Source organism: Lepus europaeus, chromosome 2 (assembly GCF_033115175.1).
Source record: "Lepus europaeus isolate LE1 chromosome 2, mLepTim1.pri, whole genome shotgun sequence".
Taxonomy (NCBI): domain Eukaryota; kingdom Metazoa; phylum Chordata; class Mammalia; order Lagomorpha; family Leporidae; genus Lepus; species Lepus europaeus.
This window is the reverse complement of record NC_084828.1, coordinates 95854862-95874385: the sequence shown is the minus strand read 5'-3', so window position 1 is coordinate 95874385 and position 19524 is coordinate 95854862. Positions and strand designations below refer to the sequence as shown.

Genomic DNA, 19524 nt, shown 5'->3' with positions numbered 1-19524 from the left:
CCAGCTGCTCCACTTGCAATCCAGCTCCCTACCGATGCACCTGGGAAAGCAGCGGAAGATGGCCCAAGTGCTTGGGCCCCTGCACCCATGTGGAAGACCTGGAAGAAGCACCTGGCTCCTGGCTTCAGCGTGGCCCAGCCCTTGTGATTGTGGTCGTTTGGGGAGTGAACCAGCAGATGGAAGATCTCTGTCTCTCCTCTATCTCTCTTTAACTTTGCCTTTCAAATAAATAGAAGAAAATTTTAAAAAGGAAAGAAAACGAAAGTCATCCTAGATCTCTAGTCCAGTGATGCTCAGTCTTGAATGTGCGTCGGAGTAACAGGGCTGGGCCAGACGGCCGGCTTTCGGACTCCTGACTACAGAGAGCTCACATTTCTAAGAAGCTCCAGGTGCCGGGGCTGCTGCTGGTGGCCCAGGGCCACACTTTGAGAACCACTGATGAGAACCGCCCGAGTCATCCATAAATTCCACACTTGGTGCCTCACAAAACCTGACTGTCCAGCTCCATTTGCAGGTCTCTCAGGTCAGGAAGATTCCAGATAACCCAGAAATAACAAAGGCCTAAAATCCACGAGCTCGCTGCCGTTGTGAGTTAAGCAGGAATGCTTCCTTAACTTTTGAAAATGTCCCAGAGACAGTTTCAAACTCTGCCTTTCTTCTTAGCTCCAGCTGAAATTAGGGCTGCCTTGGACATTCTCCAAGAGGTCAGTGGCCACCGTACCAGGCGTGATCTCAAAGTTGCTCGCCCGAGGAGCAGCGTTCAGGAAGAAGTGCCTCAGGTTATGTCTTCTCTTGCAGTAATGAAAATGTGTTGATTTGCAGAAAATGCCTTCCTTCAACCAAAATCAACCTCCATCACTAGTGAAGCTTACAATTTTGTCTCATTTAAAATTGCATTTATTTATTTGAGAGACAGAACACTCCCCATTCACGACTGGTTCACTCCCCAAATGCACACGAAAGTCTGGGCTTTGCAAGGTCCAAGCTGAGAGCCAAGAACTCAATCATGATCTCCCATGAGAGTGTCAGAAAGGCAATACTTGAAATCTCGCTGCCGCCTCCCGTGGTCTGCAGTAACAGGAAGCTGGAGTCAGGAGCCGGAGCCAAGTTTCCAAGTCAGGTAGTCTGATGTGGGGCATGGCATCGTCCCTAAGCTAAACGGACACCTCTCACAAGTATCCCGTTTTAAAGGGGAAATCATATACTGTGGTAGTTTTGTGGATGTTGACTTATCATACAAGAGTCTGCTGTTTCAATTCTGTCTGTAACAGAGCAGAAAACTTCACACGCGGCTGAATGCCTTAGTGCTTGTCAGGGCTCGTGAATTTTATGGATGATTTTTAAGAAAATCGTAGTGAACTCCCTGGGCTGCCCAATCCCCAGAGCTGTTCCTGCTTTAGCTGTAGAAATGTGGCGTGCTCTCTTTCTATCGGGGGTTGAAAAGGTGACATGAGCCACATCCTAAATTGGGATCTTAACTGTTTCACTCACTAGCCCCTCCTAATTTGGGGATAAAGGATGAGTACTTCTTTGATTCGGAATGAGGATATGATCTCATGCTTCTCTCAGTTATCTGTAGCAACAGAATCCACAAAGCTGACCAAAATGTCATGTTACTCAGGAACTCCAAGCTCATAGCCCATCAAGACCTTTCTCAAAACTGCTGAAAAGCCAAATAAGATGGATTTGAGTTTCACTTCCTCCTCTCAGCCCTGGAGGTACTAACAAACAGATACATTACTTAGAAGGAGAAACAGGAGTCTTCTGTCATCTCACAAAGAATAGGAGGCAGGCATTTGGCCTAGCAGCTAAGACACCCACATCCATATCAGAGTGCCTGGGTGCAGTGCCTGCCGTTGGCTCCCGACTTCAGCTTCCTGCAAATACAGACCTTGGGAGGCAGCAGTGACGGTTCAAGGACTTGGGTCCCTGCCACCCAGGTGGGAGACCTGGATTGTGTTCCTGGCTCCTGGCTTCTGCCCAGCCTGGCCCTGGCTGTTGTAGGCATTTGGGGAGAGAATTCGTGGGTGAGAGCCTTCTCTCTGCCTCCATCCCTCTATGTCTGTCTCTCTGCTTCTGAAAATTAAAAAAATATATATGTAAACGATTTTACAAATGGATGCCATCAGTGGGAAATGTAAGCAGTGGGCCAGCGGCCACCCCCTGCCCCTAAACAGCCATCTCCCCTGCCAGGATGCTCTTTCTTCCTGGTGCAGCCCATCAGTCGCTACTTCCACAGCACGGACTCTGAACAGGCACTGTGCTGGCTCAGGGAATTCCAAAGTGAATAACCTAAAGTCCTTTCCCTCCAAGAACCCATGAGCTCAGGAGCAAGAGAAGGTGTCCCACAAATCCAAGAGTGCTGAATTGCATGCGGGGGGAGGGGGGTGTCACAGTCCCCTGTCTATGCCTCACTCCATGGATTCTTTTTTTTTTTTTTTTAAGATTTATTTATTTATCTGAAAAGCAGAGTTACAGAGAGAGAGAGGGAGAGACAGAGTGTGATCTTCCATCTGCTGGTCCACTCCTCAAACAGCTGCATTGGCCAGGGCTGGATCAGGCTGAAGCCAGAAGCTTCTTGTGGTCTCCCACGTGGGTGCAGGGGTCCAGGCACTTCCTCCATCTTCCACTGCTTTCCCAGGCACATTAGCAGGGAGCTGGATCAGATGTGGAGCAGCCATCAGCTTTACCTGCTGTGTCACAATGCTGGCCCCACTTCATGAATTCTGGATTAGACATAATGCACACAGTAAGGGTGCACACAGAACAAAGTAGTGCTTGGTGTATGCTTGGCTTTCTCCTCTGGCGACTGAAAAAAAAATAATAATAAATAAATAAATCACTCTCCTTAAGTCTCCAGGCTGGCAGAAACCAACATAGAGGTCATTTCTGCTTCCGTTACTGGGCCATGCTTTCCATTTCCTAGAGTCTTCCCAATGTGACCCTGGCTTACAGTAGCTCCCTCTTAGCCAGCACCTCCAGCTCACCCTGGCGACAGCTACTGGTCCTGATGTTTTTCTGCAGCCTCAAAGGCCATCTTCACCAACACTGTGGTTCCTTATCACCACCGCCCACCCCGGTTCTTCATCACCTCCCGTGAGCCCATTCTTGCCACCTGCTCTTTGAAGCGCTGAGCAGCTGCCCCTCCTGTGCCCTGATCTAGCTCCTCCTCCTTTGCCTCCTGCTCAGCCCGTCCACACGTGCCTTCTCCACCCAACAGCTTCTCTCTCTTTCCACCAACACATTCCCTTCCCTTCCTTCCACTCTGAATTGCTCCCTCGGACTCTTCCTATTCCTCACCTAACTTCTTTCGGACACCACTCGGTTTCTCCTACATTAGTTTGAACGTTTTGATGAGTCACTGTCAAGACTTCTGTTGCTCTCTGTGCTCATGCTGTCATCTCCAATAATGTGCTAAAAACCAGGAGAATGGGCTCAGAGATTCTGGGTTTTTTTTTTTAATCCATCTTTCTGTTTGTCCTCCAATGTAATTAATAAGTATTTAACCATTACTTTTCATTTGCAGTTTCCAGTAGGCTTTCATTGACAGTCTATCACTTGATCTTTTTGAGAAAATTGGGACAAATGTTATTATCCTAAATTTACAGTTCAGCAAACACTGACTCTGAAGACTAAATGAGTCATCCCCAAAATCTTATAGATTAAAAAAAAAAAAAGAAGAAGTTCTGGCACTCAAAGTCAGGTCTCTGACTCCTGAGTGCCTCCTGTCCTCACATTGTCTGCCTGCTCTGAACACGTGCCACACTTGAGACATTTTGCTGATGGATTGATAATGTGGATTATTGAAGTGGCAGTGTCACAAGGCCACATTCCAATGGGAGTTTAAGTATTTTGAAGCCGTTACCTGAGGATAAGGTGAGAAGAAGGGTAAAAATGAGAATGCATCAGTGTCTTTCACTTCTAGGTGGCTTCAAGTTTATAAAACACGTGTAAACCCTACACATTTAAACACACACACACACACACTTTTAAAAGAAAATAGGGTCTTCCTGGAAGGCTAATAAAAGAGAAAATGGCTAAGGGACCCACTGGGGGTCTGCCCCCATGATGGGACATCTCTGCACTGCCAGGGCGCAGCAGAGGCTGGAAGCCCAAAGAGCCAGCTGCTGTGTCGCGCTCTGTGTGAACCAAGTCCTGAGAGAGCCTTGAGATCCTGTTCCTTTCTCCACACATCAGAGGGGCTGAATGAGAAGGTCCCTGAGGTCTCCCCCGGCTGTGACATTCTGAGAGTCTATGAATAGCAAGGACATGAGACAGGTGCGAGCTGATCACCACGTGGGAAGCTCACACCTGTCTCGCCCCAGTGTTTCCGCCCCTCCCTTCCAGCGGTGCCAATCTCCAGGCCCAGCCAGGGTCAAATTGCCAATGTTGAAGCCTTCCAAGGACAGTTGTCCCTCTGCATGGGGTTCCTTCCAGCCCAAAGCTGGCCTTCTGCCTTCTGTCTGCAACTCACTTTCCACACCACTAACTCATGTCTGCCTCTTTGCTTTTAGATTAAAATCACTCACAAGAACCAAGCACCCATGATGATGGGGCCTCCCCAGAAGAGCAGCTTCTTTTCGCTGAGAAGGAAGAGCCGCTCAAAAGACTGAACGATGCGCCATATGCCAGCTAACCTAAGAGAGAAAGCCAATAACTGTAACTACACACACATTTACACACACACACACTCGCACTCACATTCTTCTCTAACCAGTGGACCCACAAGAAGAGAATGTCACCTTGCCGTACATTCTACCCATTTTAATGATGGCTGCCCCTCCACCGGAGCCAGTGCCAACAGGACATTTGGATTGGATTCGGGGTCCCCCAGCAGCATGGCTGGCTTACACAGCAGCTTCCACATTGCCACAGGCCTGGAGTCAGACGCCCGGAGAATGAAAGAGAAGGCTCCCTCGAGTTCCGTCAGCCCTGTGATGTCCTCACGGGTGCTCGTGGCGGGCAGCCTGCAGGTTTCCTGCCTGTGGTGAGATCGGATGTGGTCGAGGGAGGGAGCTCCGGGCTGCTGAGCACCTGCACAAAGCTCCCTCTGTGCAGGGGTGCGGCGGCCGCCAGCTCTCAGCGCAGCATCCCTGGCAGGGCGCAGCCAGCGCACGTTGGCTTCTTGGTTGTCCTCTGAGCGACAACTGCTCCCTGGACTCGCTGAGGAGGCAGGAAGGCCGTGGAAAGCTGGGTCGCCATGCCTGGTTCCCTGCGCTGTCACCGGCCGCTTGTTATGTCCCCCCAAGCCTTCTCCTGTGGCTGTGTGTTTGGAGGCGGCTCCGAGAGCCCCAGAGCTGCCGGCGCAGCACACCTCAGACGTGGTATTTATTTTCTTAGGCCTGTGAACACCTGGGAGGGAGAGCAGAGAAATGGAGATTTATTTTTCAAATTGTGTCATAATATTGTGTAAAAGGGGAAGAACAGAAAATACCACCCCCAGCTTCTTTCTTTTTCAAGCCAAAGCGTGTTTCCTGTTTGAGTTCCAGGCCCTGGCGGCAGACCGTTCTGAGACAGAGAAGATGCAAGGGAGGGGACTTTGCTGGGAAAACCGGGAGACAGCGCATCTGATGGGGCTCCCTCCTGCTCCTCTGCACTGCCATTGCCAGAGTGGGACCCGAAGGGCCCTCTGATGGTCTAACGTGTGTATATATGTAGCATATATATTTATATATATGAATATTTATTTACTGATGGACTTTTCCAGACTGAGAAAAGAAACTTGATGATAATCTAGGAACAGTAAGTGGGAACGAAAAGAAGGTTCTTATGCCTTCCCCCTCCACCATTTCATTGTCAAGACGATATAATACCCTGTGGTGGTCATAGGGTTTAAGGAAAATGAAAATAGCCCCTTATGGAGAACTGCTAGTCTAAATCCTCAAAACAATCTTGAGATAAATGCCGGGCAGGATTTACTCTCCCATTCATCAGCTAAGGAAGCCGAGTCTCGGAAGGTAAGAGACTCGTCCGTGTACCTTGGCTAATGTGGTGTGAGAGTAGATGACATTGAGAAGATGATGCAGAGAGAAAAGAGCTCACACCTCTTGGAACCAGGCCATTTCTGGTCACTGAGAAGTCGTTGCCCTTGGACCCGGTTTCCAGGGAAGAAGGAATGTGGGGACAGGACAAGCCCTCGCTGCTTCCTGGAGGCTGTGTGGCCTGAACTGGAGAGAAGTTGGGCTGAGGCTGAAGGCACTCAAGAGATCATCCAATTGAACTCTTCGCTTGTTTTTCACCACGGCCATCACAGCCTCTTAGTTTGGAACACACCTGGCTGCAGGGATGACCTCGGTGGAGAGTCACAAGGAGGACTGAGGGCCCTTCCTCACGGTGCCAGCAGCCAGGACACAGAGGTCTGGGCAGAGCTCAGTGGGCTTCACTCAGCCGGTGCCGGCAGTACCTTCCTTTCCCAAGGGCAAGTCTGTGCAGAGCTTCATTGATAGAAAGCAACAATGCCTCAGCCCCTTTGCTCACACAGGGCCTCCATGCGTCTCCGCAATGTCTCAGGAGGAAACACGGGCCCTCTCGATGCCACTCCACAGTGCTGCATCTCATCTCCTTGCATTGGGCCAGGACTCCAGACTAGGCAGGGAGTATTCAGATTATATAAACTAAGCATATCTCCGAAGGAAGCAGTCGTCCGGGATCATCAAGGACTGAGATCTAGAACCATCCTGTTCGACCTCCGAGTGCAGAATACTGGGCCAAGGGAAACCAGACCATCGGTAGAATATCCTGAGGGGACCCTTGGTGAAGGCTCCAGCAAGTTCCAGAATGACTGCAGGTACTGCGTTGGAAGGCACATGATTCTGAAGCTGAGGCAGGCTCAGATTTGGAGTCACTGATTCGAAGACATGCCTGGAGGGTGCTGTGTGGATTTCAGCCCTGATCCCACAGGTTTGAGGCTGTTGAGACACGGCACGATCAGCAGGTGAACTTGAGTCTCGATTCACCCATCTTAGGAAGGGTCCACGCAGAGACTGGGCCCCTACAAGCCAGTGCACAGGACTCGCAGTGTGGCTTGAGAAACACATCCCTCGTCCTCCTCGGAGGCACAGTGGGTGACAAACCCCAGTGGAATTGCACTTCCACTTTAATATCGTGAGTCTTGTGTTGTTGTTTAATCTCACCTTGCAAGTCATCCCAGACCCTGTGACTGTGGTTTCTCAATGTAGGGGACCTCATCAGAGCAATCCTCACAGCGACCTCTGAGGGTAGCACAGAAGGTATCATCCCAGTCTTCCTGAGGCGTGCAGGGCTTAGCGAGGTGTGGCGATCTCTTAAAGCCACGCAGTTCGATAGCTAAGGGAATACCCAGTCTCTGACTTCTTGCCTGACTGTGACTCCGACCATGCTATAGACATGTTCTCACCTGCCCCCACACTTCTATCCCACTAGCAATAAAAACAATGAAACAGGAAACCTTCAAGTGCCTTCTGTTATCCCTGGGTTGATGGACTAGGGGTTGCATCTCGTTATAACGTGGCCTTTGTGGGGTTTCCCCAGTGAGTTGAGAGTGGATATAGACTTAGAATGATTATATTCAGGTCAGAGACCAGCTCCTCTCGAGAGAGTTCTTTACACAGATGGAAAAGATATGTTGAAATTGCCAAATAAATTAGGAAATACTTGGCAGAACCTGGAAGAGCCTCCAGACTGGCGTTACATAACATGCATATACATTATACATATGCACATTATATAAGGTGACATAGTACTTAATGTGCTGTATATATTATGTAAATTACATATTTGTGAGTAATCATGATAAATATAGAGACCCACTAATCACTTTTTTACACATACTCAGTGACAGATTAGGAAGTGGCTTTGCCAGAGAGTCTTAAAACTTACTCTCTTGTGCTGCTTTGGTTCCAACTCCTGCCAAAAATAATTGCATCAATTTTTCCTATCTCTAGCCCCCTCTCTTCTTGGCCCAAACGCTCAGTTACCTCCTGTCCCAGCTAGGCTGTACCTTCCGTGCACCACTACCACCAGCAGGATCCATGAAAATAGAATCTTGTGGAAGCGAAGGATCTAGACTCCCCTGCTCCCTGTGTCCCAGACCTGCGCCTCCACACTCCCAGGCAGGAGAGTAGGGGCCGGGGGGGGGGGGGGGGTAGTGAGGAATGAAGAGAGGTCAGCAGCCTTCCCAGGAAGGAAATTCACAGTCTTCTTGGCCACCAGTTCCAGGATCCAACAGGAATCGATCAGAAAATTATTTTGAACGTCCGCTCCAAGTCTGCACAGCTTGTCTGAGGCCATCATTTCCTCAAATGTGTCTCACAAAACACCAGCATCCATAAAATGCCCATAGAGCTTTGTAGTCAAGTCCTGGATCCCTACTAGGGGATACCTAGAGAAGCTCTGAGAACTCATAGGAAAGAGCCATGGAGTCCTTCATTTGTCTGCCAGCCTCTACGGATTAAATATTGTTGCCTGACGTCCAACATTTCCTGTTTGTTGTTGCTTGTTCTCACCAGAGATGGGACCATGCATCTAATCATTTCCTGTAATGGTATCCCCAAAAGTTACTCTTTTAGGACAAGGAGTCTCCATTCCTGAGTGGTTTTTTTAAAGACTTATTTATTTGTTTATTTATTTATTTGAAAGAGAGTGACATGGGGCCGACGCTGTGACACAGCGGGTTAATGCCTTGTCCTGAAGCGCCAGCATCCCATATGGGCGCTGGTTCGAGTCCCGGCTGCTCCACTTCCGATCCAGCTCTCTGCTATGGCCTGGGAAAGCAGTAGAAGATGACCCAAGTCCTTGAGCCCTTGCACCCACGTGGGAGACCCGGAAGAAGCTCCTGGCTCCTGGCTTTGGATCGGCTCAGTTGCAGCCATTGTGGCCATCTGGAGAGTGAACCATTGGATGGAAGACCCCTCTCTCTCTCTCAGCCTCTCCTCTCTCTGTGTAACTCTGACTTTTGAATAAATAAATAAATAAATCTTTAAGAAAAAAAAGAGAGTGACAGAGAAATTTTGCATTTGCTGGTTTACTCTCCAAATGCCCCACAACAGCCAGGCTGAAGCCAGGAGCCAGAAACCCCATCCGGGTCTCCCATGAGAGTGGCAGCAACCCAAGTACTTGACCATCATCTGCTGCCTCACAGGGTGTGCAGTAGCATGAAGCGGGATTCAGAAGCGGAGGCAAGACTTGATGCCAGGCACTCCAGTAGGGGAAGTGGGTATCCCAAACAGCAGCCCAACCCATTGCACCCCGATTAATTCCTTTTGAACAGAATTTCTTGTATCCTTTATTTTCCAAAAAAATAAAAAGATGACTCCCCCAAAAAAGATTTCTGGCTGCATGGGTATGGACTAGTTAGACCAGAACTGTATGTACATGGCAGGATGGACCTGCCTCACTGGCACCTCGAGGGCAGCTGGTGATGATATGACCTCTCCTTTGTAGCTCTGAAAGTTAAAGGAATGGGTTAAAGTATTAAAGACCAAAAGAGATTTTTCTGTTGCCTGTGGGGTCCATATTAGCAGTTTGAAACTCTTCTCCTAGTCATAAGCTTTAGACTTGTAATAGCAAGGAAAAATAAATTATTTCCTATCTCAAACAGTAACCAAGTTTTAACTAAAATGGGAGGATAGCTTGGTATAGACTTCTCATTTGGACCCCTTGTTTTTTTACTCAGTTTGGTATTCTACTAGATTGGAGTGTGCTGTTCAACTTTCTACCCTAGAAAACAGGAGAGGGAGGTAAGAACGGAAATTCTCATTCATTCCTTACTGAGTGCCAGGCACTTTTCAAGGTCTTTTCACATACTATCCCTTTTAATTTTCAGAATATCCTGTTATGACGTGGGCATTATACTCACTTCATAGATAAAGGAATTGGTGCAAAGGAAGGTGAAGTGCCTTGTTCAACAGAGCAAGTGGTACAATTAGGACTTGACACAGGCCTGTCTCACCTCCAAACCTGTGCTTTTCCCACTGTATTTTACTGACTTTAACATTTTTATCTAATTGTTTCCAATGCTGCTGGTATTCTAGATGGAATTACAGGGCTTTAAAAATGGACGTTCTATCTGTTCAACTTCTGTATAGGCATCTACTCATGCTCCGACTGCCAAATTTCCAGTGCTTTTTCGTTTTTAAACTCGAAAAAGCCTCCACACACAACTGGATCCCCAAACCTCACCCTTGCAATCACATTAGCAGCTATCCTTCATTCTCAGTGTCTGGTTTCCCAGGGCCTACCTAATAGATGTTTTGATGTTGTTCAGCTCTGTGAGTGAGTGGGAGAGCAGCCCACAGCCCTCTGAGATTGAAACGCCATGGTCCACGGTGACCAGCCAGCCCAGGGGAGGGGCGCGGGGATCGTCGGAGGGAGCCTCCAGCAAAGAGGCTGTGCATGTGATCCTCATTAGTGATAGGCGTGGGCCGGGCCATCTGTGTTCCCCAGGAGAACAGAATGGCGGGCTGCCTCTCAGATGCCAAGAGATGCTATCTACTGGGAAGATCCAGAGAGCTCAAAAAGCAGAGAAGCAGCTTTCCTCATGGGCATCTCTGGAAAACCAGGGCCATAGAAAACCTATTTGGAAATTAGCTACTTAACTCGCTGGGCGTTCTGCCCTTGCTACCACTTCATTCTTCACGTCCACGGTGCAGGACGGCAAGCCGAGTCCTGCAGCCTCATCTGCTAGCTAAGCTCCCTTCGCTGGAGCCATGTGAACTTAGCTGGTCCTGACATCTGTGGATGTCATGGCAGGTACGTTGTAGCAAGGCATCAGAGTCTATCATTAATGCCTCCACGTCTTCCAGGGGTCAGACAACTGTGCAGATAGAAGAGGCCATGTATTTGGTTGCTCAGTACAAATTCTAGAGGGATCATCAGAAAATATGGAGGACTGCTCTAAATGGGGCAGATTAGGAAAAATGCAATTTGGAGGCAAAGACATAAATGGAGCCCAGTATCAAGCATATAGTAGGTGATGAGCTAATATTTGTTAAATGAACAAATGGATAGCTAAACAGGGAATCAGTCCTTCTAACCTGAAATGGGTGGAGGGCAGGGGGATGAAAGCTTTTAAATGAACAAGTCAGGAACTTGAAACCACAGGATGTAGAGGGAGCTCATGGGGACCTTTAACTATCCAGACATCTGTTGAGTGATGGATACAGCTAAATATGGATCATCAAAGGGCTTTCTAGGTCACATGGAGGGCAGTTTCATGATTCAGAAAATATGAAATTCAGCTTGGATAGAAAGACAGAAATACTTGCCATGCGCTTCTCAGAGATCCGGTCAGGACTGACAAAGAATTAAAGGACAGCACCAAAGTGGAGTCAGCACACAGTAAGAGACCAGCATAACAAGATGCAGATTTGTGAGATGAAACGAAACAGAAAACCGGATTTCTCAGCAGATCGAGTTGAGCAAGGGAGGTGAGCGTGAACACTGGCCTCCAGAAAGGGAAAAGAAGACTGAGAAATCCTTTGTAAAACTAAGAAAAGCTTTAAAGTTGGGTTGTTGGTAAAACAGAAATGTCAGGGTAGTAAGGAAATTGTTATTAAATAACAACTATCATTTAGTCTAAAGACTATTACTTTTAGGACTACTTTTGTACTTTACAAGATCCTTATGAAGGTAGTTGATGCGACATGGTTCCCAGGTGACAAATGAAGAGACAAACAGCAGATGTCGTAGTGGCAGACCCCAGGATTCGGGTCTGTCGGCGTCCACCTTCAGAGCCTACATCTGAGTCTGCAGTGCCATTAGTGACTCCTCGGAGCTTCAAGCGCAGTGAGCCAAGCCCCGTGCATGACTGACTTCCTTCTCAACCGGGAAGCCCAAGCCTCATCCTCCCCAGTCCACAGAGTATGTCCCGGTGCAGGGGCACCTGAGGAGGGACGGTCAGTGCCTCTCCTCCCCCTCCTCCTCCTCCTCCCTCTCCCTGCTCCAGGGCACCAGCTGGGCTGCATCCCAGAGAAGAGATGGCCGACAATGGACACCTGGCAGAGACCTCAAGCAGCTCAGAGTATTCACACAGTGATAAGGATCATATTAAAAGATACACAGTGACCGTAGTAAAGATCAAGGGCAAGAGGAATAAAGCCAGGTAGCCAAACATCAGAATTTAGTAACTGATATTTTATGGTAGGAGGAAACTGGAGATGTCCTTTTAAAAATCCACTGGGTGAATCATATCTGGAACCAAGGAGACTACCTCTAGAGTGAAGCAAAACTAACTTTTTTCCTTTCCATAAAATTATTTTTATTAAAATGGAATCTTAGGAAGAATTAAAAAGCACAGAGTAATAAAAACGGTACCTTAGATAATAAAAGGAAATGAATTATAAAATCCCACAATGTAAGGGGCAATCTGGAAGAAGATTCAAGAAAGTCCGCATTTTTCTGTTGAGGGACTAAACAACGGTACTTTCAAAGTCATGAACGAACTCGTGTTTTTTGTCTTTTTTTTTTTTTTTTTTGAGAAAACTGGTACGGATTGGTTACCAGAAAATGGCATGACCGTCAAGAAAAGTTTTCCGGGTGAATAGTTCCTCTGTCCCCAGCATGCTTGAGGTGAAAGGCTTGAGAGCTAGATCCTCTGACCCAGAGAACCACACGTGCACGGAGGGTGCTGGGTGTGCTGATTGCTGTTGGGGTTCGCTCCCATCCTCCGCTGCTACCAGCAGGCCTGAAGGTACGAGCATCAACCCAGCGGTTCCCGTTCCCCCTCTGCTCCCCGCCAGCCTCCCGAAGCCCCCCCCCCCAGGTTCCCTCCATGCCCTGGAATGAGAACAGCTGGCAGTAATTTCTTTTTATTGTGAAAACGTCCAAACACACAAGGAAAGTAGGGCCATGGGTGTATTGAACGCTGTGTACCCATCACTTGTATTTCACGGTTGCTAACATTTTGCCATCTGCTTCATCACGTTTAGCTGAAATTGGTAAAAGTATCTTGTAGGTGTCATGGCATCTCACACCAAAGTTCGTAGGCATCCGTCACCTCCTTTCCCAGCCACACCCCAAGTGCACCTCTGCATGCATTTAGCTCACCAAACACCCCCACCTCTGCCACCCCTCCCCCATGCCATAGGGTTCCTGGGATCCAGCGTCTCCTCTTCTCTTCCTGACAGCAATGCCTCACGTAGGAAGGTCTAGGGGGCCTGGCACGGGGAGAATCGCTTTCACCTTCCAGAGTGCAGGCATGCATGTTGCACAGAGAGGCCCCTCCCTGGAGGAACACAATCTCTTCTAAGCTTCCTCCTCCAGCCTAACCCCTGGCCCTGCCGCTCAGGCTCTGCTGCTGGGCGGGAAAGCACATGAGCTCACTGGGGCTTATGTAAGCGCTCTTGGCAGGCTTTGCCGGCGACGGAGCCGGGTGGCAGGCCTGGGCTCCCCACACTTGCGCCTGCCTTGCCTAGGCAGTGTGATGTTTCTCTTCTCTACCTTCTCGGAAGGGGTGGGGGGGCTACCTGTAGTGCGGCTCATCAGTTGTTTGGTAGCAGCCAAGAGGAAGCACATTCTCTCCTCCGGGTTCCCCGTGATTCACGGTGGCAGTTTCCTAAGGGAGAGAAGAAGAATTGCAAAGATGGAGTTGGCTTGAATGTGCTGAGCCCCCTTCTCAGTGGCACTGCCCCTCGGCTCAGCCCCTCCGTCGTGGGGCCCTGCTGCCGTGGGTCATGGCCAAGGAGCAGTGAATCAGAAGGCTGAACAGCTGAGCAGCTGCCCGGGCAGCTCAGAGGACCGCAGCTCCAACGTCCCTTCCAAGATGTGTGTGAGCAGGCCAGGGCACAGAGGCAAAGGCACAGTGGTTGCGCATCCCCTGCAGCCCCCAAAGGGGACGAAAAGGGACATGTATGGGAATCTGTCATGTGGTCTCAAAGCTCCTCTAACAGGAAGTGGGTCCTGCCTCCAGTGGCCTCGGTGAAAAGCCTGTTTCCAGACTCCATGTTCCTGAAGGAGGGGAGAAACATCTAGAAACTGCACCCCGAGTTTCAGAGAAGGAAAGCCATGAGCCCTCCCCCAAACCCAGTGGCTATTGTGGGGGACTCACAGGAGGGGTCTGGACGAATTTGCAGCAGACTTTGGCTAGGGGAGCTGCGGCAGCAGGGGCAGCAGGGGAGCCGTGAGGCCCCTTGCAGGGTTGCGCTCCCCATGCTGCCCCGGGTCCTCACAGTCTGGCAGCTCAGAAGCAGGGCCAGGGAAGACGCCAGGCCTGGGCTTGTGCCCGCTCACCTTCTCCTTCCAGACTTCACGGCCACGGCCCCAGGGCACTGCCTACCCTCAGTGCGGCCCACCGAGAAAGTGCTGTTTCCTGCTGGTCAGCTCGGGCTTCTCCTCAGGGAGCCACTCCGCACCAGTTGGCAAGAGGGACTCGGGCAAGCCGTCCCCCGCCTCCCTGCTGCCGCACGGACAGTGGGCCTGGAGAGGATGATCCGGGCCTTGACTTGCTGATTCAGCAATAAACACGGCATTGGTAAACAGCGCCTGCGCGCCAACCTGGTACCCTCTTCTCCTAACCTAATCGATGCGGGTCTCTTTTCCTCCTCTCCCCCTCACGTTTTTTGCTTTTCTGATTCCTCCTACTCCCAGAGTCTACATCTTCCACCTTCTGCTGCTTTCATTCTCAGGACCTTTCTCTCCACATTTCTCCCACGATACACTTTCAGAGTGTTCAACGTGGACTCGGAGGGTCTGAGGGGACCTCAAGGGTCGCCTGGCCGCTTTGTCACCTCCAGGCAAGCCTGTGCTGAACAGGCCAGGGAACGGGCAGAGGACAACTCTGGAGCCCAGTTTCAGGGTGTGCTCCAGCGTCCCGCGGCTTCTCCCGCGTGGATGTGTCCTCGAAGGCCCACCGACACTGCCTGTTCAGTACCACTTTCCCTTTTCTCTTCACCGCGTGAGTCACACTGTAAGGAAAAGCCCTTTTGGGGGCTAGAACTGTTGGGAAGTGTAACCCATGATGACACAGATGAGCGTCCCATAGACCATAGGATATTGGTTTCGGCATAGAAGTGACAGAATCAGGAACAAGGAAGGAACCAGAGGCCCTGGCAGTTCAATGGGTTTGGCTTCTGCAAAACCAACAGAAGCAAAGCCAATAAGCAAAACCCACACATACAACCTTTCTGGAGTCACAGTTTCTAACAGACTGCCTCTCTTTTTAAAAAACCAATTATTGTGGCCAGTGACGTGGCTCGCTAGGACAATCCTCCGCCTGCGGCGCCAGCACACCAGGTTTTAGTCCCAGCTGGGGCACCGGTTCTGTCCCGGTTGCTCTTCTTCCAGTCCAGCTCTCTGCTGTGGCCCAGGAAGGCAGTGGAGGATGGCCCGGGTCCTTGGGCCCTGCATCTGCATGGGAGACCAGGAGAAGCACCTGGCTCCTGGCTTCAGATCAGTACAGCACGCCGACTATAGTGGCCATTTGGGGAGTGAACCAACAGAAGGAAAACCTTTCTCTCTCTCTCTCTCTCTCTCTCTCTCTCTCTCTCATTGTCTAACTCTGTCAAAAAAAAAAGTTATTGTATTTATTTGAAAGGCAGAGAAAAGAGTGAGAGGTCTTCCATCCGCTGGTTCAGTCCCCAGAGGGCTGTAACAGCCAGAACTCCATATGGGTCTCCCATGTGAGTGGCAAGGACCCAAGCACGTGGGCCATCCTCTACTGATTTTTCCAAGCACATTAGTGGGGGAACAGGGTCTTAAGGGGAGCAACTGGGACCTAGAACCAATACTCCAATACAAGATGCTGGTGTTGACAGGCAGCGGCTTAACTGTCTGTGCCACAACACTGGGCCCTAGACTAGCTCAGTTAATGAGAAAAGTCCACTGAGCAAGGAGTTCTGGAGCCATGGTCCCCTCAGGTTGGAAAAGGCTCCTCCTTGGGTGTCATTGAGCCCAACCTTCCAAGTCGAGTTGGTCACCCACGTGGCTGATTGTAGCTGCAGAACAAGTGGCGGTCATTCAGCACTGGTTCTTCCAACAGTATCCACAGAATTCCTCTCCAAAGCCATTTTTCCCGGGCCCTGGGTGAGAGGCCAGCTGCCTGCCTGGCCAGGAACCAGTGCTGCAGATGTTGCCTGCCTTGAGCCACATTAAGCTACCGAGGTAGTCTCCAGTCTTGACAGAGACAGTGCAGATTCAACAAGCAGGTGAATTTCCCAACCTGCAACATTTCATTTCTTCCTTCTCCAGATGGCAAGAGGCATGCAATCCAACTGAAGAGAAGTTGCTGACCCCGCCAACAACACAGCTGTCCTCGGCCCTAGCCTGGGGAGAAGCAAGCTCTGTGCCTCTCTGTATGGTCACCCTCCACCCCTGGTGGCTATCTCCAAGGCCGCTGTTCCTTGCAAGCGGCCACTTGCTCAGGGAGTTCTGATGCTGGCTTCTCTCTCTCTGCAGAAAACAAGTCTTGAGACCCTTTCCTGTTGGGAACGCTCCCGAGAAGCTGCTGTGGAAGGCAGCCGTTCGCATCTCCTGATGGGGAAAGAAGTGAAACCCTGCCTGGGAAAGCAAGAGCAACTGGAGAAGTGGGCATGGTCCTGGCTCAGTCACATGGTCTCAGACGCACCCCTGAGCCTGCTGGGACCTCCCTTTCTCCATCTGTCAAACAAGGGGGCTCTGGGGACTTCCCCGCTTCAGCAACCTTGCCTTTGCTTGGGGTGAATGCGTGGCCATGGAAGCGGAGGCAGGGTTCTTGTCCACACGCGTCTCCCACCAGCCCCGTGGCTTCCCTCAGCCCTGCTGACCCACAGAGGCTATCCCACTGAGAATCCACTTTTCTTCCCTCTGGAGGACTGGCCATACTCAGAAATCAGCTGATGGGGGAGGGGGGGTGACGTGAAAGAAACACTCCAGACACTGTCTTGGGGAAGCCCTCTGCCTACACACACATTCACATTCATGCGCGCACACACACACGCACGCATCTCTGAAAGATAAGCACTTTCCCTCCTGTATATCAAAGCTCTTTTAACCTTTCTAATTGCCGGTGTGTTGGGAGAGATTGCAATCCCTCTATGAAAACTGCAGCTGCCACTTAGGGAATTCAGCTAAACCTCAATGTCTCTGGGCGACCCTGAGCACAGGTTGAAGCTAAAGATCGCAACACTCCTTGGCTGCAGCCAGAAATGCAGACCCTACAGAGCCACGACGGAGGCAGCCATTGCTTAGCACCGGGCCAGGCTTGCCCTTCTGCCTCCACTCTGCCCCTGCCCCCTGCGTAGATATGCTAGCGGTGGTTGCCTGCTCCAGCCTGCCTGTCTGCCTGCATAGAATATCGTGGACTCGTTCTATAGTGCACTGTGTGTGTGTGTGTCCTGACTCTGTGGTTCACTGCAAATAAAAATGACAGCAGATGGCACACCTCGGACCTCCTGGAAGTTTCTTTGCATACCCCTGCTTGAGAAGTCCGGATTGCCCGATGATACTTGGAGCAGCGGGGCTGTGCACGCTCCCCCAGACTCTCCTGTAAGGAAAGGCCACTGAGACGCCAGGATGGGAAGGAACTGGAATTCGCGGCTGCCACTTCCCCAGTGCTGAAGGAGGGGGCCAGGAAGCCGAACACTCTATTAAATACGCCCCAGCCGGACACCTTACTGCCTGCCTGTCCTGGAGGATGAAGCTGCGAAGTGGGGACCATTTTACAGACGATGCCACAGAGGCTCAGAAATGGTAATTAACCTGCTCCACAAGAATGCAACAAGTCACCCAGTTCCACCGCATTCCCTGAAGTTCACGTTCTTCCCTCTGGTCTTTCTCCCAGTGTGGCCTGTGGACTACTCATCAGAAACACCTGGGCTGCCCATTCCTGGGCTCCCCTCCCACCTCCCGCATCGTGATCTCCGAGGGCAGGGCTCTGACGTCTGGTACCAGTTGCATAGCCTTTATCCAAAATACCCAGGACCAGAGTTATTTCAGAGTTCAGATTTTGGAATATTTGCATATATGTAATGAGATATCTTAGGGATGGGACTCAAATCTAAACCTGAAATTCGTGTATGGCTCATATTTACCTATTGGACATAGCCTGAAGGTAATTTTTGCACAAGGTTTGTAATCATTTTGTGCTTGAAACAGGATTCCGTGGTGTGGAATTTCCCACTCGTGCCATCGTGTCAGAGCTCGCAGTTTCAGGTTTTGGCTTTGTTTTCAGATGGAGAGTATGCAATCTGTGTAAGCTGGGATGCTCAGTGGGCCTTCGCGCCCACAGAGGTTTGAGAACCACTGTGCCACACACACACACCTGCAGGGAGGGCAGGACCATGTGGGGAAGACAGAGCCGAGGGAGGGGGGTTTTGGAGCAACTTAGAAACCAGAACCAGTGGGTGAGCACCTTGAGGCAGAAGAGGCAGGGTGAGGAAGCAGGTGTACAGTCACCAAGAACAAATCCACCTGCTGGTCTCCAGGCTGAGGCTGCTCTGAGCCAAGGTTCAAGGTCACGCCTGCATGGGGCTGGGCAAGGATCACCACACGGCAGCGTTGGGTACTCAGCCTGCAGTGGGTGACAGTGGATGCTTTGCTGCTGCCTGTGCAGCCCCCACCTCCCTGTCTGGCCAGGCCCCGCCGAACTGCCCTGTCCTGGGATCCGCAGGGCCACTACTGCTGTCTCCCAAGGCTCTTCCGCCACGAATGACCGGCAAGGATCCAAACAGCCCTGAATCCTCAGCCTTCTCCATGCCCCTGCTATCATTCTCAGGGCTGGGCAAGCCCTGTGACCTCAAGGAACCTGACCAGAACGTTACTCACCCTGCTCACTTCCTGCTCCGTCCACCTGGACCTGCTGCATGCTATTTTGTGCCTCCGGGTCTAGGTGGAGGTTTCCGAAATGATGGGTGGGATGTTTGAGGTGCGGCCTCGTGAGACAGATGCGTAATTGCTATGTGGGGGTAGAACAACACACTGGAAATAGCTCAGCTGCCCACTCAGCTGCCGAGATTCGGCCAGCCTCTCACCCCACGGCAACACTAACTATGCGTGAAAAATATTTCCCTCCAGAAAATGGCTTTTCTAGTGTTCCAAAACTCAACAAAACATCTCCTCTACAGACTCCAATAGGACCAAAGCAGCAAAGCACTTAATAAATAAGGAGTTCGAAAGAGGCTTATGATATAGAATTCTTACAGGGAGAATTTTCTTGAAGTTCTGTATCTATCAAAAGAATTGTGTAAACAAGGAAAACACTGTTCCATTCCAGAACAAAGGCCTTCAGCGGCCGTGTTTGCATTTTAAACAATAGCTCACAATAAGCCAGGCCTATTCATTTGCTACGGTAGTTACAAGATTCTCTCACCTAGAGGGCCGGGTTCCTGCTTCTGTCACCAACAGGTTACTTACTGTGTGTCCTTCAGAGTAACAAGACCATCTTTGTTTTTAAGTGTTTTTTCCCGCCTGCTTTCTATTAAGCCAGCCTATCAATTATTACAGAACTATTTCTGACCCCGGAACCCTACGGCCATTCATAGAAGCAGCAGAAAGTCAACAGAGGCCTCAGGAGTGCTGACGAAAGCAGAGCATAAGGAAGTATCAAGGCGATCAGAAGATAAGTTGTAGAATTGA

The 19524-nt window shown here is 50.3% G+C and overlaps 1 protein-coding gene across 9 annotated transcripts in view; it reads left to right on the top strand.

The window, feature by feature from the left end:
• The window catches only part of DGKG (diacylglycerol kinase gamma), a 214507-nt gene extending 206421 nt beyond the window's left edge, over positions 1–8086 (top strand). For all 9 annotated transcript variants that reach the window (XM_062211092.1, XM_062211135.1, XM_062211144.1 and 6 more), the window contains one exon: positions 4515–8086. In XM_062211092.1, coding sequence (XP_062067076.1) covers positions 4515–4613 — 99 coding nt within the window. In that variant the 3' untranslated portion in view covers positions 4614–8086. The remainder of the gene's footprint in view (positions 1–4514) is intronic.
• Positions 8087–19524: the final 11438 nt, after the last annotated feature.